This window comes from Pezoporus occidentalis, unplaced genomic scaffold (assembly GCF_034315485.1).
Source record: "Pezoporus occidentalis ecotype Australia unplaced genomic scaffold, CSIRO_AGI_Poc_V1 ctg148, whole genome shotgun sequence".
Lineage (NCBI taxonomy): Eukaryota > Metazoa > Chordata > Aves > Psittaciformes > Psittacidae > Pezoporus > Pezoporus occidentalis.
Genome location: NW_026913295.1, coordinates 1059796 through 1085903, shown reverse-complemented (window position 1 = coordinate 1085903; position 26108 = coordinate 1059796). Strand labels below are relative to the sequence as shown.

At 46.5% G+C, this 26108-nt stretch overlaps 1 protein-coding gene and 1 long non-coding RNA gene across 5 annotated transcripts in view; one reads left to right on the top strand and one right to left on the bottom strand.

The window, feature by feature from the left end:
* SHISA6 (shisa family member 6) overlaps nt 1–26108 on the bottom strand; it is a 542762-nt gene that overhangs the window by 470908 nt on the left and 45746 nt on the right. For all 4 annotated transcript variants that reach the window (XR_009963172.1, XM_062610582.1, XM_062610583.1 and 1 more), the window contains exon 3: nt 13164–13259. Coding sequence is in view for 3 of the 4 variants with exons in the window: in XM_062610582.1 (XP_062466566.1) it covers nt 13164–13259 (96 nt within the window). In the remaining variant the exon portion in view is untranslated. The remainder of the gene's footprint in view (nt 1–13163; nt 13260–26108) is intronic.
* Nucleotides 21757–24047, top strand: LOC134159532 (uncharacterized). Its single transcript, XR_009963173.1, has 2 exons — nt 21757–21865; nt 23672–24047. It is a non-coding gene; the product is annotated as an uncharacterized LOC134159532 (long non-coding RNA).

The following is a 26108-nucleotide window of genomic DNA, read 5'->3' as shown; positions in this document are numbered from 1 at the left end:
GTGCCTTTTGTGCAGCTCCGCCTGGATATTTCCAGGTACTTCCGTCTTATCTGCATATGAAGCCAGCAGCTCTGAAAGGCTTATTTAGAAAAATCCAACAGCAGCTATCTGCTTTGTTTTCACTTGCTCTATACAAATCCTTATTCACATCCAAGGGGTGAATGCTCTGTAATGAGCATGATCGTGACAGAGTACAGCACCCTTGACAGCAGGAGGAAGAGCTCTCTTCTGTGGCAGGTTGGAAGGAGATGCATAGGTGGCCATGGACGTGCTGTCCCAGTGGCTTCCTGCCATGTGCTAGCTGTGGCTGCCTACATCCCTCACACACTGCCAGGCTCTGCATCACTGCTGCTTGCACATGAAGAACTCCAAAGGACTGCCAGCCACTGCAGGATCAGGAGAAATAAGACCTGAAGCTAAAGCAGGTTGAAGAACCCCAAGAGGAAAGGCTGAGGTGTCACTGAGCATCAAGGCTGTGTCCTCTTGCCAGGGTCCAGAGGCCACAAGGCAGCAGCAAGGGTCAGCTATGGGTCCCCAACTTGTGCCGTCCACAACATTGGGTTAGCTTTTCAGCTGCGACCCAACCTCTTCCCATGCAGTTGTTGATCGTTTCTCGCTCCCCTTATTTGGGGTGTCCTACTTTTCACTCAGATCATACCAAACTGGGATGAACTGAGGGCATTCCTGGTGCTCTGTGGGTACACAGCACTAACTGGTTTACAAGATGAACCCCTGCCCTGGATGCTTACAGGACAGCATGAACACACAGAGGTTTCCTCCAGTCCCAATACTGTGAGGCACCTAAGCCTCGGACCTGAATTACTTTCCTTGCTCCTCTTTTAACACTTACAGTACCTTTGCCTATCTCACTAACTGCAAAAGCACCATGATGTGTGTTTTGTGTCCTGCACACTCTTGATCTCAACAGCACCTTGTGACAGCAAGATCCACAGGCAAATACTCATGCTGAGTCAAAAAGCATGTCTTGCTCTGCTCTGAATTCAGCATTTTTAATTCAATGCCTTTCAGTTGCCATACAGAGTGGATGAGGAGTACTCACCAGCTACTTCCTCTGTCCCAAATCTACTTTGCAAACTTTTATCTCGCAGCACAGACACTTTGCCAGGCATTTTTAAAGCCTTTATTCATATTGTACCTCCTAAGACGAACCTCAGGTTATTCTCATCACCTATATTTGAACTGACTCTATTTTTATTTCCTGGTTTAAAATGAATATGAGGACATGCCTTTTATAGACTGTACACTCTTGGTATCTGAGCATATCTTAAATTAATAACAGTAACATATACTCTGGAATAAAACTTGTGGTACATTTTATACAATGGAGGCAGAGTGATGACATAAAAAGAGTAGATAAGAGTATAGTACTTTAATAAAATCTTGAAGGGCTCTGTTTCCAAAGAGGAATCTGAGCCGTGTGCACAGATGTGGCCACACATAAAGAGCAGATCTGCTCAGAAATATGACTGTGTAGGATGAGGGTTTTTACTCAGCAGATCTGCATCTCACTGCCTGCACTAACACCTTCCTTGTCACAGCCGGGAAGCCAAGCCCCCGAGCTCAATCTGTCTCAGGCGTTGATCACAGAATCCGAACAAACTCCCACTGGCAAAATCCAGCTGGACTCCTGGAGCCAGGGATCCATTTTCACCCTGACCAGTAAACGCCTTTAATTCATCCCTTGTTCGTGGATGGTGATGATGGAATGCACTTTGGGAAAGCAAACCCCCCACTTTCTCAAGGGGCAGTAGGGCATGGTCTGCACTGGCATACATAAGTTTATTTTCTGCAGCAGGTCCAAGCCAGTGCCATTGAAATCAATTAAAAACTACCAACCATCGGCAGAAAGTGGGCTTGGAATCAGCTCTTCAGTTGAGGAACTAGGCTGTCATCCAGAAGATGTATGTCAGCTATACGAATTACTGGCAAAAACAGTTTCCCTTTTCATTCGCTTGATGCTAGGACTATCCAAGAGTCAGAGAAACTGACATGAAGAGATCTGATTCTGGTCAAAGGCTTCCTGCTCCACACTTCTTGTTGCTATGGGCATTTCATCATCTGAAACACTGCTGTCTGTTCTGTGCCACTAATTTAGGAGTCAGTGAAAGAGAGGTGCTGCTTGCTTTTCACCCATCAGCCAAAAAACTCTGAGGCTGGAGGTTTAACACACCCTCCGATCTCAGGAACTGCCACAGATCCACATTCTGGCAGCTTTACTCCATGACAGCAGCAGCCTCGAGGCACTGCATGGAAATGATGCCCTTGTCCAGGAAAACCTTTGGAGAAATTACTGTAATTGCCTTCATATAAGAAAATAAGGGCATGGTGCTACAAACAGTGATTGTGGGCATCTGTTTTAGGAGTGTGGTGGCCACGGCATGCGGGATTTCAGGACCTTGGGGAATTTCAAAGCTACAACCTGATGACTGTGGATGACAGAATGAGTTTATTCCAGTTCTGAGGAAAAACACAGATGCTGCCAGGAAGGAAACTGCTGTCCCAGTGACAGACAGAAGCCCTGCAGTGGGAAGGGGCTCAAAGGGGTGCTGGCATAGCTGCTGGGGGACACAGTGCAACTTCTCCTCTCCTAACCAGTGTCTCTAATCAGTGCTGTGAGTGTATTCTTCCAAAGAGATGAGAACTTGCTGGAAGAGTGCATGGATTGCTTTGGAAAGTCCGAACAAGGAGAAAATGCTCTGCTCACCATAGCCCTCCCTTGATTCCCATGATAATCTGTTCTTCTCTTAGTGTTTCTTGGAGAACCTGCTTGCCCTATCACTTGAGAACCCCCAGGTAGCAACTCATCTCCGTCTTCAGGAAAATGACAGATGAAGGATGCCCATTCCTTCTCCTCATGTCCTGAGAGGACTGAAGCACTTTAACTCAACCGCCTACCCACTGCTGTGGCAGCAGAAGCAATTCCTGCCATAGGGAACTGTAAATTCATTTCATCCTCTAAGCTGTTACAAAGGACATTGTAGTGCAGCTGATCCCCTTATCTCCTCCCTGCTCCTTGGGAACTCTGCACTTCTTGCACATGAAGAACAGCAGCAAATTTTGCAGTGCACAGACTCCCCTCACCCGTAAAACCAGTGTGCTACAACCTGATTTCATAACCTAAACCCAATCACTGCAATGCCACTCCGGCAGGCAGGAAGTCACTAAGCTCTGCCCCTCCCTGAGTGCACAAAGAGTAACTCAACAGTTAGAAACGTCTTCCACATAAAGCAAGGCTTTCCATCTATGTGCCAGAGAGAAACTGCTGGCTGCAGTCCACGGAGCATCCTGGCACACGATGAAGAAGAGAAGCAGGTCAACAGTCATCCTGGTCCTGCTGGTGACCTCAGCCTGTGGCATCAGCATCGATGAGATACGTAGGCTCTCTCCACTGAGTAGAGAAGGGTTTTGGTGCCTAGCTGAAAGTACAAGCCTGACTTTAAGCGAGAGAGGGTAGGAATCATCTGGCTTCACTACAGACCTCTGAAGTGTCCTTGCAGCCCCATGAATGCACGATTAATGGCTCACTGACAAATGTCACCAGCATTAGTGACTATGAGACTATCTAAATGGAAGGAGGTGCTCAACCTACAGGATTTGTCCTGGCCTGGCACAGTAAAGCAGCCCTGCTTGGATGCAACTGATGCTCACAGGAGAAGAAAAGGATAGAAAATGTCTACTCCTGCTCTCTCTGCACAAGCAGAGCAGTGGTAACAGCAGCAGGCCTTACACAACAGCAGATTACAGTTTAGCTTCTGTTATTTCAGCCAAGGTTAGGTTAAAGGCCCAATGCCCTAAAAGCAACAGGTTTTGTGCTTAGACAAAGAGAATGTTATTATCCTTTTGACTGTAAATCTCCTGCAATAGCAAAAGCCCTCATTCTGCTGTTTTACTGCGCACATCTTGGAGCATGGACACCAGACCTGCAGCAAAGTCATGGCAGTATTAAACAAAACTGGCTTTGGAATAATATGAAGAAGAGTTCCTCCAGCTGAGGAACAGAACTGGAGTTAAATGACTGGAGAACCACAGCTCTGTAAAAGCAGGTCTGGGACAACAAAGTGATGTTGTGAACTGTGAGACTCATCATTTCTACTTCAACAGATACCCAGCTGTTGGACCCCTGTAAATCCAGTACAAGAATGAATAGGACGTCTGGAGCATGGCTCTCTCTGGTTTGCCCCCATTTAGGAATAATGGTTCTCATCTTCAACCAGTGGCCTTTAGACACTGCCACAATACAAACTAGTCACAGCTAAGGGCCTGCATGCTATCAAGAGATAGAGATTAATCTGTTTCAAAGAGTAGGAAAAGTGAATCAGTAAACACAAGTCTGTCTCTCAAGGACTGTCTGTGACTACTTTTGTGGCATTTGTTGTATAAACTCCCTACAATTGTCCACAGTTTTATATTGGCTATTGAAGGATAAAGTGAAGCTCTCAAGACGAAGTAGTTTCCCTGTGAGTGAGTACCATATCTAGAAAGCACATCTGGACAGCCAACCTGGGGCCTGTGTCTGCAAAGAAAGACACTTCTATGATAATGAGCCAATGTTCCCCCCAAGGAACTTCAGAAGATAAACTGTGTAACACACACTGGTTTTGCTATAGCAGTAGGTTCTTGGGTATGCCCAAGTTCTTCATCTGACCATGGAATCCGGTTGTTCCAGTGAGATCACAGAGGTTTCAGAACCACAGATCCCTCTCCAAATTCCCCTATCTGCACTCAGGAATCTCCAAATTCCTTTGTAATATTCCATTTTCTTATTTATGATTCAGACTGACCATTGACCTGCTCAAGAAGCAGCATGCCAGCTCTAAGGCTGATTCGGTATTTCAGTTAAAATCTCTCACTGGGAAATAACCAGCCTGAGTTGCTCGGTGACACTGTAGCAGGAAATCATAAGGGGGGTTTTATGCATCAGTTCTTGACAATAAATAGAGACAGAGACATTCTTCAAAGAGAAGTCTGTGGCATGCAGCTGAAGCTCCCTGTTTCATAGATAGCTGGGCTGTAACTGCCAGCTTTTCAGCAGCCTTCAGCTCCGTTTTCAAAGGGATCTGCCAAAACATCATGGAGAGTTGACAGACTCTCTGGGAAAGGGCATCTGATAATAGGCAGGGCTTTTTTCTTCTCCTCTCAGGTACTGTAATTTGTTTTGATATATTGTTAACAAACAGCAGAAAGAAGAGAAATCCATCCTGGAGTACTGCCTTGTTGAAACCACCCATGGGATCTCAGCAGAGAGCTGGATGCCTTGAAATTTGTAGGACAAGGAAGTGGGCAGCAAAATAATTCACTGACCACAGATAGACGAGTTCAGTGGGAACTTCTGTGATTCACCCTGACATGGAAGCATAAGGATCTCAGCAGTAGCAGTGGTGAAGGTTAGTCCCAAACTCCAGTGCATGCCTGGGTCTGTAAAGGGGACCACATGCTGGTGGTCAGACACCTTACACAAAGTGCCAGCAGCAAGTTTAGCTCCAATATTGGGAAAAATTAGGTAAAATATAAGGCAGAAGCTCTTCCCTGTGAGGGCGCTGAGGCGCTGGCACAGGGTGCCCAGAGAAGCTGTGGCTGCCCCATCCCTGGCAGTGTTCAAGGCCAGGCTGGACACAGGGGCTTGGAGCAAGCTGCTCCAGTGGAAGGTGTCCCTGCCTGTGGCAGGGGTTGGAACTGGATGAGCTTTAAGGTCCTTTCCAACACAAACCAGTCTGTGATGATATGAATATTGCATATTGCAGTACTAGTTGGCAAAACACAATCCCAGCCTGAATGTGCACATGAAGAAAGGCACATGGTGGTCTTTCCCCCAGACACAAGACTGTGGGTTTAACTGTCCCTCAGTGAGAAAGAAGAGGCAACCCAAGCTGTCTGGCATCCCTTCTCCCCACCTTAGTCCTGTCCATGTCCTCCAGAAAACATATAATCATAGTCTCACAGAATAGTTAGGGTTGGAAAGGACCTTAAGATCCTCTAGCTCTAACCCTCCTGCCGTGGGCAGGGACACCTCACACTAAACCAAGACTGTCTAGCCCAGCCTTGAACACTGCCAGGGATGGAGCATCTTTGGTCAGGTCAAGTTAAAAGCGCCATTGATGAGTTGAGGTGGTGATCTCCCACTGACAAGTGTCCCTTTACATGCAAAGTAAGGCTGACTTCTGACTGCAGGAGAAGCTTGCTTTCATGATGCAGGAAGCAGTCTCCATTTAATAGCTGGCTGTGGAGCAAGTGTGGGCTCCTTGCTACAGGAAGCTTAATCTCCTGGTTTAGCAGTGATACATGTGCTCCATGCCCTGCTTGTGGCCATTTCTCTGATGTTTCCTTAATCAGCTTGAGGAAGGCTCTCAGATTAGCTGCCAGTCCTCCTCCTGCTCATTCCTCATAGCGTGTGGAGCACAGCTTGAAAAGCCATGTTCCAAAACAGCCTCTTCAGGTTGTGCTTTAGGCCAGGTTTGTGGCCAGTTTGTCAGAAGACAGAAGGGCACAAACCCATCACCTCCATTACTTCAGCGCCCTTTGCAGAAGGTGACGCCAGGGATGGATGTGGTTTTGCTCTTGTTCACCCCATTCCTTGCCTACAGCAACTGCTGTAGGCATCAGTATGGTTTCCATGACCTCCCACTCTCCTCCCACCCAGCTATTCCGAGGGCTATAACAAAGAGGCTGTCCAGACTCTGCTGAGAAATGGATGGTTTTGTCTGGAGTCGATTAAATAATTCAGAGCGGATTGAAATGCCCTATTGCGTCATGGAATCTTTCTGCAAAGCCATGAAGCACTTCCCACATCCCAATGATCCTTTCTCAAGTCAATACAATTAGGCGCCAGAATATGCAATAGTTGCAATTCATCAGAAATCAGAATGAAAGTGATCTTTAGAACCCAGACTGCGAGACACTGTCAAAACCATTAGGTATTATTTCAGATGAACATAAAATGATTCATTGGGATGCAGCAGGCTCTGGCTTGACATCTCTCCATTGATAACAAAATGTCTAGCAAACAAGTGTTTAATGAGAGAAAGGACCCAACATCCCTAACCTTCCATTTTTACATAATCTATTCATGGCCTGTTACAGATGCAGGTATGAAAAAATGACCCTTAAACTTCCCTTTTTCCCTGTATTAATGAGTCTACCACAGGCATGGATTACTAATGATGGGGGAGGCAGTAAATTCCATCTTGGAGCTGATTCACTGCATGTTTTGGCTCTGCACTAGGCCAACGCTGATTGTGACAGATGTAATTCAAGACCCCAAAATAACAAATTAAGGGTATGAAACAGCACTTTTGGAAAGAAACTGGAATGTAAGTAAGTCTGTCAGCCAAGTGACAAGGAAGCAGCCACGACAGCAAGGAACCAGGGCAGCGTTGGAGAAAGGAACCAGAATCCTCAGACTCTTAATGATGATTAAAGTAATAAATTTCTTTCCTCCCATTCATCTCTGAATCATATTTACATGCTAATGGACCAGTAAAAGTGTTGGTTCCTGAGCTGATGTTTGCAAAAGGGGATCAGCCCAGGGTCCCCAAAAGGAAGAGTGGTGCGTGTAAAAGGGGGATGAGTACAATGTGTGTAGAAAAGGAGGAAGCGGTGCCAGCCAGTACGAATACCCGATCCTGTTTTACCATGTTGTATCACATTTATTCTGTATGCAAGGCTTGCAGCATGTTGACTGTTATAAATCCACTGAGGTGTCTGCACAAAGACTAGTTTGCATACAGATCTGTCATGTATAAAATACAAAGCCTGACACAGATACTCTTCAGCTTGCAGAAAACCCCGGAAAGGTGGGAAGAATGTGCAAACGAGGGAACACAATGGATGGGTAGATCAAGACATTTCAGGAAGGAAATGACCTGATCCCCATATTGACATGGATGACCCACAGCCCTACCACCATCAACAAGCTTTCCTGAGTCGCACAAGCATGGACTTGGCAGTGCTGTCTTGGGCAAACAGACTTACTCACGAGTCATTTACTCTGTGCTTTCTCTCTCCGTGCAGAGGGAAGGCAGCACCTTCCAGTGGGAGCAGCAGGGACACGGTGCTGGAAAATGCTGGAGCTCCCGGGGGGAGAAGACAAGAAAGTGGAGCTGCCACCCACCTCAGCTGGTGGAGGCACTGAAGCAGCTTGGGAAGATCTTGGTTGCTAAGTATGATCTATAGGTGCCTTTGTCCTCTTCCATGTTTGCCTTAGGTTCTCTTACAGACAAACCCAACTGTTAAACTGCCAGATAAAGCAAGCTGTTGCTTTACTCTTGGAGCTTCTCTTGCAATAAATCTCACATAAAACCCTGGAGCTTCCAAACCTTGACCAGTGTGGCAGCAGCCATCATCCAGTGCTCCTGCACCATGGGACATATGGTCTGCCTGTCCTCAAAACAAATCTTAGGTGAGACTAGAACAAGAACAATTTGCCCCTTTTGTATATGCACCAAAAAGAAGCTGATTTGAGGGAGACTGTCAACTGGGAAAAAAGCAACAAGTCATCAGCATCTGACATCTCACCTGTACACAGGTGCTGTGCAACCACTCAGGTAACACAGAGAGGGATCATTATTATGAGGTTGTATCTGGGGAGTATGATGCCTGTTTGGGTGTAAGGTCCTGCTAAAGGCCATATACCATGCTCCCACACACCAGGCACATATGCTCAACCAAAACCAGCTCAAGCTGCCTAGCTGTACCTCACGTGAAGGGCTGTACCATCAAGAGTGCCCTGAGCCACTCTGCAGATACATAAGGTATGACCACGCTGCAGGCTAGGGAAAGCAGAGGCCCAGGCAGGTAAATCCCACACTCAAGCTGTAGATATTGCCTTATCTGCACTAAGTAAGATAAAATGTGGGTAGCTTTTATTACTCAGTCACCAGGCTGGCTTCTCCACACCAACACCACCTTCCCGTTGCCCACACTGCAGGATGCTGGTACAGCTCCACAGAGATGCCAGCAGCAATGTAGTCAGGCTTTCACAGACACATCACACTGACTTGGATACATGGCTCGTTTTTCCTCCTGCCTACTGGCACTGCTGGATAACATCCTAGGTGCAAATATTAGTGGGATACTTGAAGAAAAAGAGTCTCGTGTGTATAGAATCATTGAATGGTTTGGGTTGGAAGGGACCTTAAAGCTCCTCCAGCTCCAACCCCTGCCACGGGCTGGGACACCTTCCACTGGAGCAGCTTGCTCCAAGCCCCTGTGTCCAACCTGGCCTTGAACACTGCCAGGGATGGGGCAGCCACAGCTTCTCTGGGCACCCTGTGCCAGCGCCTCAGCACCCTCACAGGGAAGAGCTTCTGCCTTAGATCTAACCTGAACTTCCTCTGCTTAAGTTTAAACCCATCACCCTTTGTCCTATCACTATAGTTTGCCCTAACTCAGAACACACACCTCTCCCTGTGAATCCAGCTACAATAAAGACTTGCAGCCTTGAATGAAAAGTGAGAGGTTCCATTTCTGACAGTGTTACTGGGCAGGCTGTGAGGACCCTTGATGCTTCCTGAGTTTTCCACACATGCTTTTCAAGTCACAGCCCTACCTCTGCTCCTCCTCAAGGATCTGGCATAAACTTACAAAGAAGAAAAAGTAGGAAAAGTCCCGGTTTTCCCTACGAGAAAACCATGCAGTCTAAAATCTCATATTCCTCCTACCTCACTGTTCCTTGACCCCTAGCACTCAGTTCAACTGGAAATTTTATTCGCTGTGGTTGCATATCCACATGGGTGCTTGCTCCATGTGCTGTTGCAGTTATGTTCTACACCACCCCCAGTGACCGAGCAGAGCCCTGGCAGGACAGTGAGTATAGCCCATGTTAGTCTCAACCTGGGATATCTGAGAGTAGCAAGATGGTTGCAGAGAGAATAGGTTGAGGAAGCTGCTTTGTAAATCAGGTTAGTGCAGAGACGGATGTGGTAACTCCTGTCTTTAGTGCTCCTACTTGATTCACTGCAGCACTGCCCTCTCATAGCAACTACTACAGCAATTGGAGCAATAGTAGCTACTCCTGCATCAATAAGTGTAGGAAGGATTCCTCTGCCTTCCTCTACTGGCTCAATGACCTAACCCTCCCATAACTCCCCTCTTGCTAGAGGGGGTGAAGAGGTGTCTAGTGCCCATCCAGTGAACACCCATTTAGAGGTGTTGATGTCTCCCAAGAGTCTTTATATGGAACAGAAGGCTACTACCTCCAAATAAAATGTTAAACTTCCAGCTATCCACCATTAGATGAGATTAGCCCTGCCTCCTGTCTCACCATGGAGACTTTCTATCGCCTAAAGACTCTGGATTCATTCCTAGATCATCATGACAGACTGACAGTGAAATCTTTTACCATGGTTTGAAGAACACACTATGCAGTGATTTTATAGACTTAAATGCCAGGCAGTGATGCATTGCCCAATGGAGTGCCATGTAAGAATCATAAATCACAATCTTGCCGGAGCTTGTGGATGTCAGACATGTGAATATGCTGATTTGGTATCCATGGTAGTTTGGCATGTCTCACATCTTTGTCTTCTGCCCAAAATAGATTAGCTCTTAAATATTACTCAGCACTTGGAGTTCTGCCACAGCGCAGAAGACAGTTGAGAAAACACCAAAAATGTGTCTCCCAGTGCAAAGAAATATTGAGATAAACTTCATTGGGTTTGTGCAGTCTAAAAGCAGAACCCTCCTCCACGGTGGTGTAACAACAAGGCAAGGAAGGTTATTTGGCTAATGACAGTTGAGGTGGAGATTTTAACACATGCGCTAGAGCTGAAATAGGACAAAATCTGAGTATGAAGCTGCTGAGCTTCATGATAGTCCTGAGCATGAGGCTCAGGACTACAAGCCTTGCTGGAGCACTCATCTCTCCTGTCTACACGTACAACTGGGTTCCCAGTGAAAAATGAACACAGGAAATCTATTTAGAGAAGTAATCCAATGATATAGAGCACAATCCCAATGATAGAGCCCCTAAGTAATTTGTTACACCCGAAGTCCCTGCTTTCACAGCACAAATCATAGCACAAAGACAAACCTCTGCATTTGCACAAGCAAACAAGGCTGTTTGCATGCAGAACATGTGGGGACGTTAATCACCAAGTTGTCATAGTTGGATATGTGAATTTACTATGAAGAAGTTAGAAGTTAACATTATGGTACTGTTCAAATAGAATGTGAATTAACAGGTAGCTGAAATGTAAATTCAAAGGCCAATTCATTCTTTTATGTCCATAAACAGCCAAGATATAGTTTAATTTCTTCAGTTAATAAAAGCCTTTTATTCCCTTTGAAAAGCACCACCCTATCTAACAGCTTTTGGTATAGGAACAGTCTGGACTCCCACTGCCCATTCTCCCAAACTTCCCAGGGATAGGAAATGTGCTCTGTGAGGCTTCAAGCAAAACTTCCAGTGGGAAAATGTGTGGAAACCACTGGCCCATCTACAGAAGAACAGAGCCCCTGAGGTTTTTCAGTTCTAGAAGGAAAGCAAGTTTTATTCTTAGCTGGGAAGGAACTGGGAAAAGTATATTGTACAGAAAACTGCTGGAGGGTAATTCAAATTGAGACAAAGAGGCAGGTTTTATGGGCCTGCCCGGAGTTATCCATGTGCTTGATGATGGCTATCAGGACACACCACTCTGTAGACCACACCTCTACTGGGGTACACTTGCTATCTCACCCTAAATACACTGTCAGGCCTGATGTGATAGGATGTGACTGTAAAATCCCTTTTGGATGGGGAGGAGGAAGGGAGAGACCTCGTGTGAAACGCCATCCATGAGTCCTTCCTTGAACCATCTCGGTTCCCAGCCCACCTGAAGGTTCATGGTGGTTTTCTCTGCTTTCCTTCCACCGGTGCAGTGCCAGGCTGGAATTGCAGGGTATTGCATTACAAGTCCCACGGGTGCTGCCTCAGCCTCAGTAAACTTTATTTAAGCACACACAGACATACACAGACAATATACATAGATTTGTTTCTTCTCTGACAGTTCTACAGGACCGACACTGCTTTGGATGACACTTTGGAGACTTGGAAAAAGTGCAGGAAATGTAGGGAAAAAAAGAAAGGTCTTTTAATAATTTGTGAGTGATGGTCATCCACAGGAACAACACAGGTGCATTCAACCAGGCGAGCACATGGACACATCTCCACATACAGTACATCGTGTCTATATAGGTATCTCCACATACATTGCGTCTATATAAATGTACAACAGTCTCAGAAGTCAGCAGGACACAGAACCAGACGAGGACTGGCATGGCACATGCTTTGCACTCCCCGTGTCACAAACCCACTGCCAGAGCACCAGTGTGACTCGGTCAGGGTGTGAACAGAAAGACGCTCCAAACACAGTCTCACTGTACACTATAAAAAACTCACCAAATAGGCAACAACATCAGGAAAACGAACATTGAGCTGGGGTTCTGGTGACCAGCTACTTTTGAGTCAGATCTCACAGCTTTTGTGTCACCACAACTCCTGGGTTATACGGTTACTTGTCTAATAGAGCTACAACTGTCTCTCAACATAGATTTTATATACAGTACATATACACAGAACATACACAGAGCAGCATACGTATATTTTCGTGGTTTCATGTTTGTACATTATATCACAGATTATATGAACACACAAAATATATGTTTTAGGACCTAAAAAGAAATAATTTTATAAAATATTCATCATAACCCCGCCACCCCAACCCCAACCCAAAAAAAAAAAAGCCCAGAAGTCAAACAAAAGAAATCCAGAAATGCACTCTTCAAGTGCTGCCTGCCTGCCCTTGGACAGCACGAGATCCTTCCCTCTCCTTTGAGAAGTACAGCAGCACAATGGTGGTTTGCAACCATGCACTCAGGAAAACACAGAGCAGTCTAAATTGTTGAACTGCAAAGTCAGAGTGGAGTCTGGAGCCTGGCTGCCTGACTCAACACTCTCCCACCATCTCCCTTGCTAGGATTTAAAAGGTTCTGCTAGGGGCACAGTATTTTACCTGCATCGATATTTGCTAAGCTAAATCTACTGACTGCAGTCCAATACTGTTACCTCCCAGCGCTCAGAACCCAGCTTCTGAGTTATAGCTTTTTTCTTTTTTTATTATTTCTTTAAAACAATCTTTTTATTTAGCAAAAAATTGTTTCCACTGTACCCTTCGTGTGTCCTCTTCCTAATGTGACAAACCCGGAGGAGATGAAATTATGGAGATCTGGCCCTCCACTTCGATAAATATCCTTTCCATAGGGACCTGCCAAGGAAAAGAAAACGAAGAAACCATTATTGAGTGTGTGTGTATATATATCTATATGTACATATATGCTATACAGCCCTGATGTTACCCTCAGGTACAAGTATCAAGGCCCCACCACAGGGCTCCATTGCTAATGGCAAGCAGAGGGTATAACAGAACATAACACCTATAACAGCATCAAAGTCTTACACCTTTCTTGGCAAAGATTTATTGAGAAGAACAATTGCATATTTTGATAACTGCCAAGGAGTGAACCAATACTGAGAGGAGAACCGCTAATGTGCCAAACCAAACATCCCCATCACTGGGAATTCTGATCATCACTGGCTCGGATGCAGGTTTCCCAGGAGCAGCACTCCCAAGAACTGCTCTCAAACCTTCAAGACTTAAGGAGCTAAAGGAAATCAGAAGCGATTTGGCTTTGATCATTCCTGATTCCAGCCATACCCCTAGCAGCAGCCATGTGCCATTGGCAGAGAGCTGGTCTCAGCACAAAAGCAAAGGTGCAAATATCATGTGTCCAGGCTGGACCCAATTCCTCATTAACAGCATGATACCAAACTTTGCCTTCCAGCTTTCATTTGCTCTGGCCCTTCATAGCATCCCTGGATAGTTTCTCAATAGCCTTCCGCAGAACACTTCCTAGGAGCTTTCTCAGTCCATGACAAAAGCGTAGGTTCAGGAGGCACCCAGCTTTTTAATATTTTAATTTATTAATGAAGCCAAGTCTGTTTGCCTCCCTTTTACCATGCAAAGCTCTGAAATGAGGACACAGTTAATTTTTCAGATACTCTTTATCATCTCCTCCCTTTTTCATGTTGTTCATTTTTCTATTCCTTTTATTTTAGAAAGAGGCAGAGATAAGATAGGTGCTGGGAGAGGGAAGTAAGGCAGCCTAAGGGGCCAGGAATGCAGCTCCCTCTCCATCCCCTCCGTGCCTTTCTGCACAAGCTCGTGATGCACCACTGCTCTTCAGCACGGTGGCTGGGAGTCCATCACAGCAGATGGTCCAGTGCACACTTGAGCAGGGGAGATGAGTTGGGAAGCTTTGGGGAGGGCCAAAGGGGCATCAGGGATCCAGGTGGAAATGCAGCCTGGGGCCATGCTCTGCCTGGCTCACATTGCCTCTGACAGATGCTCCAGCCCTGCACCAGTTTTCCAACACTGAGACAAAATCCTGTTTGTTCTCACAAGCTTGTAGTCTGTCTGGCCACACTGTGACAACCAACAGGAGCAGAGACTTTAAATCTCACCAGGCTGCCAAGTTTTCCTCTGTCTCTTTTAGCCACTCATTCCCAGCTGTGTACCCCAGCAGCTACCACTGATTTTACAGGCCATTACTCCTGTCATGAGAGCCCACCCTGCATACAAGTGGGCTGAAGGTAAGCATGCCCCCAAGTCTAGACTGTCCCAGAATGATAGAATCCCAGCCTGATTTGGGTTGCAGCGACCTTAAAGTTCACCAAGCTCCAACCCCTGCCACGGGCAGGGACACCTTCCACTAGAGCAGCTTGCTCCAAGCCCCTGTGTCCAACCTGCCCTTCAACACTGCCAGGGATGGGGCAGCCACAGCTTCTCTGGGCACCCTGTGCCAGCGCCTCAGCACCCTCACAGGGAAGAGCTTCTGCCCAAGAGCTCATCTCAGTCTCCCCTCTGGCAGGTTAAAGCCATTCCCCTTGGCCTGTCCCTACAGGCCCTTGTCCCAAGCCCCTCTCCAGCTTTCCTGCTGCCCCTTCAGGCACTGGAGCTGCTCTCAGGTCTCCCCTTCAGGAGCCTTCTCTTCTCCAGGCTGCCCCAGCCCAGCTCTCTCAGCCTGTCAATATTCCACTCTTCTGCCGTGCAAAGGATCTGAGCAGGCTCCAAACCCCACTCCTCATTCAGGAAGAGCACCAGCAACTGCCTGGCCCCAAGAGTCTAGCACAGAAGTCACCATCACATGAACACGGTGAAGATCCTTGGAGGAGGCTCACATATGGCAGGCAGAAGATGCTGAGACTTCTGACAAATGTTTATTCTTATCTAATAGGGAAAGCATCCCACTCCCTTCCCTCACAGATCTGTTTTGTGGTCAGGGTCAGTCAAGTGCTCCCTGTCAACTTCTCAAAACACATATGAAGTGTTTCTGCAGGCTTGGGAGTGTTAGCAGCAAGACAGTTTTCTTCCTACAGTTATAGTAATGGAAGGTGGTAGCAAAAACCTTCAAATGTGGAGGCACCCACCCATAAACTGGCTGAGAAGAGAGTTTCCAGAAATAAGGAAGAAGGATTTTCTGCTTCCACAGGGAACATTATGGGCTCTTTCTCTCTTCTTCCCACCCCGCTCTTGTGAGCTCTGGCTGCTCTGTTCCTGGACAAAGGCGGCAGGACTTTGCCTTCGAGTCCCTGGAAGTTATTTGTGCTTCCTGAGGTGTTTGTTCTTATCCTGAGAAGCACACAGAGGGTTTGCGGCTGCAATGCCCCATTTGCTTTCTAAAATGTGCTGCAGTTTTTCTCTCCAGAAAGCCAATTTTTGCTTATATACCATCAATTTTCTATGCTTTCAGGGCCAGCTGCTCTGGTGACTGACACTCTGTCAGTGTCATGAATTTACTGGTTTAAACAAGGCTAAAAGAAACACACAAATATGCGCTATTCCCTCTAGCTGAGATCAGCTCTTTTTATATGTCCCTTTGGAGTCTCTGTTTAAGACAGAGATCAAGAAGGGGAAGTATATAAAAGAAGCAAATATTTACTGGCAGATTGAAGATTGTTCATCAGCCATTTGTTCTCTGAACCTTGCTCTGCCCCTTCTTATAGTCCATAGTAGTTAAATTAAACCATTCTTGTGATGAAAACCCATTAGCATTTGAACAGAAGTTATGTTTTCCCACAAGAAACTTGCATTTGTAGACTTCAAGTAGCGAGTTTTCCCTTTTTATGGGTACATTATAGGACGCTACAGTTGTTTTATATGTTTTTTTTTTTCATTCCTGCTCACTTGTGATCATTTCTCTTGGCTCCACAGTGTAAAAATGCTGGTAACATGGCTTTTACTTCTAGAAGCACCTTGGGGGCTGCAGGTGCGCCAAGCTCAGCTGCTGCTATTCAAAGACTTCATCACCACTTCTTGATGGATATGTTTCACACTGGCATGGTACCTTACCAAAGTGCATGTGCCTAGAAGCATCAGCAGAGAAGGCTGTAAAGCACTGGAAATGCCGTTCAAGGCTATGCCAGACCAGAAGCCATCCCTGTCTCATTCTCTATTGAGGCTGTTTTCCTCCTTTCTGCCTTTAGCTGTGTGCTCTCACTGGTCTGCTGCTGGGAGTCCTTCCATAGATTGTGCAGCTGTGGGGTAGAGGCATGGAGATGCTGCAGAAGCACCCAGTCAAATGGAGATCTCTGAGCTAAGTCTGCTGTGGTGGGGACAGTTTAATGGCTTTCTTCTTCCTGCTGCCTACAGGCATTATTCACACTGCTCTCCCTCCTCCCTCACGTGAGACCACATCAGAGCAAAGCTGCCCTTTGCTGGTGTATTTCCCTGGGAGCACACACAAATTCCATGGGTTGCTTTGAGGCCCCTTCCAACCCAAACCAGTCTGGGGTTCTGTGGTTCTATACTCATGCTCTCAGGCTCCCAGCACACACTTTCCCTCTTTTACAGCTCCTATTTTGGGTGGGATTAGTTGCTGTCTGCCAGTTTTCCACATCCATACTAGCACACATTACCTGACCTCATGGCATGGAACATGCTACCTACCAATACAGTATTTCTCTAGGAATTTTATATCTCCAAGGTCTATTTCTCACAATCAAACCTAAAATGCTGCTTCAGAACCCTGTGTCTGAGTCCCTGGAAGATGTTTTTCCTCCCTCTCACTCCCTGTCCTTGCTTACACTCCTATCCATGTGCTCTATTGCATATAAACCCTCAGATGCACACAAGCTCCCAGGCTTTTGCATTAGAAGAAATGAAGAGGGCTCCAGCAAGGCTGTGTGTTACTAAAACAAATGAAAACTAACACTTACACAACTTAAAATCTCCAGAAGAAATTGAAACAAGGTGAAACACGACTTTTTCTCTCTTCTCCTTTGGTTATAAAGCACAGCAAAGGCAGAGAGCAGAGGAGTGTTTTGCCTGCCACACAATAAAGGCATATTCTTTAGGGCATACAGCCCAAAGAGGGAACATTTCATTACAATGGCATCCTGCATAACACACATATGGAACAAACTCAGTCACAAACAGCAATTACATCCCCAGCTCTGATTTAACAGAATTATTAGAGCTGAACTAAAATGCTGTTATCCACCTCTCGGAAATGTTATTACTGAGCACAGATTACATCACCCTGAGAAGGGCAGACAGGGACTGTTGTGGGCAGCCTTTTGCATGGTTTACTCTGGGATTCTGACCTTATCCTTGTCACAGTTTTCACCCAGAAAAAAACTCATCCCCAGAGAAGCCTCCCCACATCCAAACTGCTCAGCACCAATGTTATTCTCAGACAGATCTCTGTGGAAAAAGAGATAAAACCTTTATTTTGGACACACACACACAAATATGACCCACAGCCTACCTGCCTCTGATGCTGCTCACTTCTGCTGGAGTGAGTCTTTTGGAGCTATTTTATACATATCAACAGACTGACACAAAGGGCACGAGCTGCCAAAATGACCGTGAGGTGTTTGCCGAGCACGTGGCACACTGCTCTGCACTGCTCTGGATGTCCTGTCAGCCAAACGCAATCATCCTTGAATGCGAGGGGAGGCACAGCTCCAGACCCAAACCATGGAATTCTTGGAGCCAGCAAGCACGCAGACCAGCTCAATCCAAGCAAAGTCTCATTGCAGCAGTTGGTGGGTGTCAGCCATGGCGTGAGTTACGTCACGGAAGGAAGTGTTCAGCCTGGAGAAGGGAAGGCTCCTGAAGGGGAGACCTTAGAGCAGCTCCAGTGCCTAAAGGGGTTGCAGGAAACCTGGAGAGGGGCTTGGGACAAGGGATGTAGGGACAGGCCAAGGGGAATGGCTTTAACCTGCCAGAGGGGAGACTGAGCTGAGCTCTTAGGCAGAAGCTCTTCCCTGTGAGGGTGCTGAGGCGCTGGCACAGGGTGCCCAGAGAAGCTGTGGCTGCCCCATCCCTGGCAGTGTTCAAGGCCAGGTTGGACACAGGGGCTTGGAGCAAGCTGCTCTAGTGGAAGGTGTCCCTGCCCATGGCAGGGGTTGGAGCTGGAGGAGCTTTAAGGTCCCTTCCAACACAAACCCATTCAGGATCCTGTGATCCCTACAGATCCCCAAAGCTTTTGTGATGTTTTTGGAAGAGAACGGGTCCCTCACCAAGCCAAGTCTTGCGCACTGTGAGCCGGTCAGTCCTGTGTCATCAGGGACTTGACCAGCTGGCACAGGCTCCAGCAAGCACATGGCTCTTGCACAGCTGACTGCCCAGGGCATCAAAAAACAGTAAAAATTCAGGCCAGGATCACTCCCAAGCCAAGGGGGAACTTCGTATTCAAAACAGAAGAAGCAGATTGTTCCAACCTGTAAACTGGGAGAGCCTTATTTTTCCTTTTGATTTATTTCAGTGAATTCTGCATTATCAGCTTTCAAAATGCCTTTGCATCGTATCTTCCAGCCTTCTTTACAACCAGGATGGGTAAAAGCTTCCTATTCACTACTGAATACTGAAGCTCTCAAGTAAAACTATTGGCCAGGAGCTGGGCTTTATGGATAATGTTGCATACTGGAAGACTTCCCACAACACCGCAAGGATGGGGAACAGTTCCCTGGCATGGGGTTTGTGTCAGTCCAAACTAGCAACCTGCCAAAAACATGCCCAGTTAATACAGAGGAGAACAAGTCAAATCCAGTGCAGTGAGTTCTATGAGCCCAGGTTGTACTCATGGATCTTTCTGGCATGAGGAAAGATAAAGTGAAGCTAAAAGCTGTGCTGGCTTTCCTCATAAGTGACCAAGGGAACACCTCCTTTCATTATCTGTTGACTCCACTAAACTACAGCAGTTGTCCTTGACTTTGCACCCCCCTGCAAGCTTCAAGAAGCTGTAAGAGGCTTCAGGAAACATTAATTTTAGGTTCTGTTGACTTATAAAAATTACTTTGTGACAGTAAAATACAGGACTGCACTGCTGGAGGGTCTTGCCAGCAATGTGGGTTATTTTTTAGGCTGAGAAAGTTGGGGCTGTTGAGCCTGGAGAAGAGAAGCTGCGTGGAGACCTCAGAGCAGCTTCCAGTGTCTGAAGGGGGCTGCAAGGATGCTGGAGAGGGACTCTTCATTAGGGACTGCAGTGACAGGACAAGGGGTGATGGGTTCAAACTGAAACAGGGGAACTTTAGATTGTATATAAGGAAGAAATTATTTCCTATTAGGGTGGTGAGGCACTGGAATGGGTTGCCCAGGGAAGTTGTGAATGCTCCATCCCTGGTGGTGTTCAAGGCCGGGTTGGACAGAGCCTTGGGTGACATGGTTTAGTGTGAGATGTCGGGCAGGGAGGTTGGAACTGGATGATCTTAAGGTCCTTTCCAACCCTAACTATTCTATGTGCATCGGGGGTGATAGAGAGACAGTGATGAGTTTATCACTGGGATGCCTAAATAAAAAACACTTTCAAAGAGAGGATTAAATTAATAGGAAAATAAATTTCATCATCTCTCCAAGGCTCCAAATGCATGTGTTGGCTAGAGATAACCTACTGAAGTACCTGGTTTGTGGGGGTAACAGCTCTGCTCCCATGGTCTTTCTCATCAGCTGTACCCAGTCACACACACGTCTTGAAGCAGGCTCTGAAGCTCCAAAAAGAGCAAACACTGAAGCTCCAAAAGGACACCCCTTCCCTCTACAGAATAGCAGAGGGAAGAGACCCCATGGATGTTGTCCTTTATGCAACAGGGATGAGGAGCTCACACAAACAACAGACTTTCTGTATTACTGTATGCCCTAATCCCTGTGCTGAAGCTTTCCTCCTTGGCATAGAAGGAAGAGAAAGAAAGCATGGAAGGAGAAAAGGAATGAAAAGGGACTCTAATTCCTTTCCCTTGAGGACATAAGGATCCCTTTCCATCATGGGTGCAATCTGAAGCAATGCCATCATGTAAACCACAGTGAAAGCACAAGCAAATCAAGACTGGCTAATACCTCCATAGAAAACTTAACCTGGTTGCACTCCTTGCCCAGTGAGTAGAAGAAAGCCACTACCACACCTGCAAGAACCCAAACTGGCTTGGGGTTCCCGTTCAGAGGAGTCTCAGGCACTCAAATCCCAGTGTGACTGAAAACCAGTTGTTGCCATCAGTATTAGGGAGAGCTGTGTCGCTGCACCTCTGCACTTGCAGTGGTGACGTTACAGCTCTAACACTGCACAGGGCTAATGATGGACCAGAGCTGAGCAGAGTCAGAGCATGACCAACTGCATAGAGGGGCTCTATGCAGCTCTATACATCCATGGGATCCTTGAAGCCCAGGCTGTCAAAAATTAATGACAAATAAGCCCTTAATCTTCTGCACCCTTAAGCACATGCTATGATTGCAGAGCCAGGGATACAGAAGGAGCTCAAGTTTCAGCATGACTCAGGGAAAGGAGAAAAGTTTCCTTCTGTTTTTTACCAAGCCATGAATCAGTTCACTTATCCCTAGTACTCACACATTCCCACAACACCCTATCAGGGAAACAAAACACAGACTGAGGACTGTTTTATCATCCTGCTAGATTCCGTAGCAAGGAAACAATTACTGCAGGCTGATTTAAACTATCCTATACAGAGAATATCAGTCACGATTAAATGCTGCAGGTTTTCACAGCAATGTGTCTACAGCTTTATCTAGTTCAGTGATTAGCCTGCTCACTCAATGTGCAGAAGCAGCAGCTTTCATTTCTTTCCCTGCCAGCCAGCACTCGAGGCAATCCTCTTCCTCCCTGGTAAGCACCTAAGCACCATTCTATGTCTTCTCTGATCCCTGTCAGGTGGGACTTACAGTCCATCCTTTATCCACGCTGCAATGAGTGTTGACATTATACAGTGAGTGTACTTGTCCCCAGATCCCTTCATGCTGGCAGGTCTGTTGGTGATATCCGGAAGTACTCCTGTACTTAAACCCAGTCCCACCTGAGGAAGGACTGAGTATCTCTTAGGCTTCAGTGCATGAATCTGTTGCTCTGCTGGGAGATGGCCAGTCTTGGCAATCCTCCCTGTTTCCACCTGGTTAACAGTAGTAAAAAAGGAAAGAGAATAGAAAGAAGAGGAAAAGCCAGGATTTCCAAGCAGGAATCTCCAGGCACTTGTCCTTCAGTGCCTAAGTGGTGATGCTGTTGCAGCCCAGAGAATATGAGTTCTGCTGTTACCAGTGAAAATCCACAGAGTTTGTAATGACCGGACACTGTGGGGTCTTGGGGCCGGGCTGGGCTTGCCTAGACCTGAGCTGCTCAGTTGGGCTGTGATAGCAACACCATGTCTGTCACCTACCCTGGGCTGGCTCCACCTGTGGCAACAGCCCAACAAAGCCCGGTTGTCCATGGAGGCAAACTGATGACCCAGCCAGAGAGATGAGGGAAGAACAGGCATAACAGCAGAGACCCAAGGGAAGTGAAATCAGTTCATACATCCATTTGGAGGGTAAAATAAATTACAGAATCACACAATGGTTTGGGTTGGAAAGGACCTTAAGATCATCCAGTCCCAACCCCCTGCTATGGGCAGGGTTACCCTCACTAGAGCAGGTTGCTCAAATGAGTCTTTCTGCATTAATTTGAGGTGTAAGCACTAGTACTGCTGTAACTGTTCTGTGTGTTTTGATTAGAGTGGTAAAATGTAAACTAACAGCACACTTTCAGCTTCACACACAAGGTAAGTTCCCTTTGGCTATGTAGGATTTTGAGCTCCCACCCACTGCCCCTCATTGCTGAAGTGTCACAGGCAACACAACAAGGGCAAAGGGTCTGCACTTTCTAACTTGCAAGCTGGGTTTCTTACTTTGCTGCCAGAGCTGAAAGCTTCACTTGCTGTGACAAGTTAGTACTGATCCTCCTCCTCTCCACAGGAGCCTGGGTGTCTCTCCCTATCCCTGGTCAAAACTATGTTGGATTTTAGTCTGTCCGTGCAGCACCAATAAACCTTTAAGCTTCACAATAAGTGGGGTTGGAACTGGATGATCTTAAGGTTCTTTCCAACCCAAACCAGTCTGATTCTATGAGTCTATAATACTTTGGTGTTATTAAGTCAAAGCTTCAAAGAACACATCTTATGCTCCGCTTCTAATTGAGGTAACAAATAGAGGTGGCAGAGCTGCTACAGTGAGCCCCAGGTGACCTTAGGTAACTCCAGCTAACCCAGGGTACCTCAAGTGATCTGGATGCTGGAGGTACTCATGGCTCAGACTTTTTGCTGTGTTAAAACCAAGCGGTGGAACTCTGCTTCCTAAGGACAACGCACATGCATTGGCAGTTCATGAAGAAAATAGAAATAATGGAGGACCAATGGCAACCCCTGGTGGGATGGGGAGAAGAACTGGCAAAAAAAAAGTAAAACCTTATCTCAACTGAGGAGTTTTATAATGAAAATAAAGCAAAATATTAATATCAATATTGATGTTGATATTATTAATAATAGTAGTAGTGGCAATAATACTGATAATGATGATGATGGCTGCCCCATCCCTGGCAGTGTTCAAGGCCATGTTGGACACAGGGGCTTGGAGCAAGCTGCTCTAGTGGAAGGTGTCCCTGCCCGTGGCAGAGGGTTGGAAACTGGATGGGCTTTAAGGTCCCTTCCAACACAAATCCACCTGGGATTCTATGCTAATTAAATGGAGAGGGAGAGGGAGAGGGAGAGAGAGGAATAAAACCCAAACCAGACAAGTGATGCACAATACACAAAGTGCACAATACAGGCTGGGCTGACTGATGCCCAGCCTGTCCCCAAGCAGTGATCAATGGCTCCCAGACAACTCCCCTCAGTTTCTATCCCAAGCATGATGTGCTGTGGGATGGAGTACCCCTTTGGCTAGTTTGGGTCTGGTCCCTGCCTCTGCTTCCTCCTGGCTTCTTGTGTGCTTCCTCACCGGCAGAGCAGGAGACTGCAAAGTCCTTGACCAGGGTAAGTGCTACTGAGCAACAACTAAACCATCGGTGTGTTATCAGCATTGTTCTCAGACTAAAGCCAAAACACAGCACTGCACCAGCTGCTAGGAAGAGAATTAACTCTATCCCAGATGAGACCAGGACACAAAGCCTCTCCTGTTTGCTGGAATTCTCTACAGCCCCTCTTTCTTCACCCACACTTCCACAGCTTTCCTATGGGAAGAGCAGCAATTGCCTACATGGAAAAGTAATCTGAGGGAAGTGTTGAGTGCTTTTCCCATTCTCTGTAATCTGACTTACCAAGTGGAAGCAGCAAGAAAGTGTTACTCCTCTGATACAATAGGTGCTCAGAAAAGTGCAGCAAGAACCTACACACCAGAGAAAACCTTCTGCAAAGGAGATGAGAATGTTGTTAGAAGATTACACTGAAGATGGAAAGTCTCCAGAGGTTCAGAGAGATGGCATCATCTTCAAATCAAACCTCAAGACTCTTTTGTCACGTGTTGGGATTCTGTGTTGCACGGACTTTTGGAACTTCAGCCCTTTATTTCCAAGTGAATACCATCTCTTGAGATAACTAAGTGAAACTGGGTGATTCTCAGTGCTTAACTGGCTTTAGAACAGCAATTTTAATTTGAGATGAAGATATTAATTTCAGAAGCGTTTTAAATGCTTGCATTTACAATAATCTTCTTGAATAAAGAAGCTACAAAACTTCAGATACTGTCCCCAGATGTATTTAGTTTATGGAGTTACTTCTCAATAAACAGAGTATTTAGAAATACATGGTGCACATGTACATCAGCACTGCAGCCTGCACATTGTGCAAGGACTTCCAGGGGAAAAGAATGATGGTGACTCGTTTTTCCTTCTGGGTAAGGCAGGAAAAGGGAATGTACCTGCTGCTGCCTCACTTCACTCTGAAAAGCTGAGTCCTTAACGTACATGATCTCAGGAAGTCTCTGGCAGACTGGGGCTAAAAGGAGAGGAAGTAACTGTGAGGATATCTTAGCCTCAGTCATCCTCTGAAGGCCTTGGTCCTGTCACTAGGAACAGAAAGGGCAGAGGAGGTAAAAAACAGGCCTGTCATTAAAAAATGAGATTTTGTTATTAAGACGTGTGGGTTTTTTTTCTTTTTAAGGTGGGGAAAACCTTCATTTGAAAGATTCAATAGAATACAACTTACTAAGGAACATTGCTGAAATGGAAACGAGGAGAATTTATGAGGGGAGACAAAGTGGCATGAGTGATGGAGCACTCCATTTTCCCCAGGTACAGGAGAAAAGGGAAATGGCTTCAGGTGCTCTCTGCTCATGTGCTGAGCCTGCGAATTCACAGCAGGCTGTGAGCATTCCTGCTCTCAAGTGCTAGGACATATTCCTGCCTCAAGTGTAAATATGCATGGAGACTCCAAGATGCTCCACTCTCTATTCCCATCCTGGCCTCTCATGTGGAGCCCCAGAGCTGATTTTCTCACTGGTACTACACAGTCCCCACTGATGATCTTTAATCTGTTCCTGCCCATTCAGGGTATGGCTACAGAGAGATCAACTATTTGTCCTGGCTCTGTTCTGAATTCAAACACATTTGAAAGCTACAGAGAAAACCAGCCTGAGAAAAAGGAGAATGGCAAATGGTGCAGTACATTACACTCAATGAGAACAGCAGGTTCCTGTAGGCTCCTGGTCTAATACAGATCTATCCTGAAACTCTCGCTGCTTGCTTTTCTTTAAACAGAAGGTGAGAGCACCAGAGGGTTCAATACAGGAATCACTAGTTGCCTGTTTAATACTCTCACCACTGCTGGCTCTCACCCCTCCTGCTGTGCTCCTCTCATCAGCAACGCTGCACTGACACTGCAGGAACTTGGCGACGTCCAGGAGCACAGGAGGGGGCCACTTGGACACGTCTCCAGTGTTCGGCAGCACATCCCGCGTTTCCTAATGCAGACACGTGTAGGAACCTCATAAGGTCAGCAGGTGCCTTCCAGCAGGGAAAATGGGGAGAAGTGAGTGTTTGGTAGTGCTGCAGGTGCGTTAACAACCAGACATTTCTGCGCGAGTCAGGGCAGGATACATGAGACTGGTTTTGGTTTAAAACCGCTTCTTTCTCCTGAATTAACAAGAAGCTCTTCCCTGTGAGGGTGCTGAGGCGCTGGCACAGGGTGCCCAGAGAAGCTGTGGCTGCCCCATCCCTGGCAGTGCTCAAGGGCAGGTTGGACACAGGGGCTTGGAGCAAGCTGCTCTAGTGGAAGGTGTCCCTGGGCTGGAACTGGATGAGCTTTAAACCTTTTCCAACCCAAACCATTGTAGGGTTCTGTTAATTGCTTCAGCAGCCTGTATCTGCCCCTCCTCCCCCCAGGCTCCTGCTTATCTCTGTTGGGTTTTTGTTTCCTCTTCTTGGTCCTGCCTCACATGGGGTAAACCGTGTGTTACTTGAGAATGGATGCTCTATGCTGGTGCTCTCCATGCTGGACAGGGAGCACGGGACATGCACAGCTATCTGCCCAGAGTGCCTTTCTATCTCCATGCTCATTTCAGGCAGCATTAACAATTCCCCAAGACTGCAGATTCCTAGAGGTAGATGTAAGTTGCTCTGGTGCCATCTGTTTACTTGTTTAAATGCTTACAAAGAGTGGCTTCTGGGTATTTGATCTGGTTTTATATGGTAATTCCAGTGCTTACTCACAGAGATCTCCATAGCTAGGAGGAATGTTGGTAAATAGCACTATGCAGAGCTCTACACTCGTGTAACATCCACTTTTATTGGGGTTGGATATG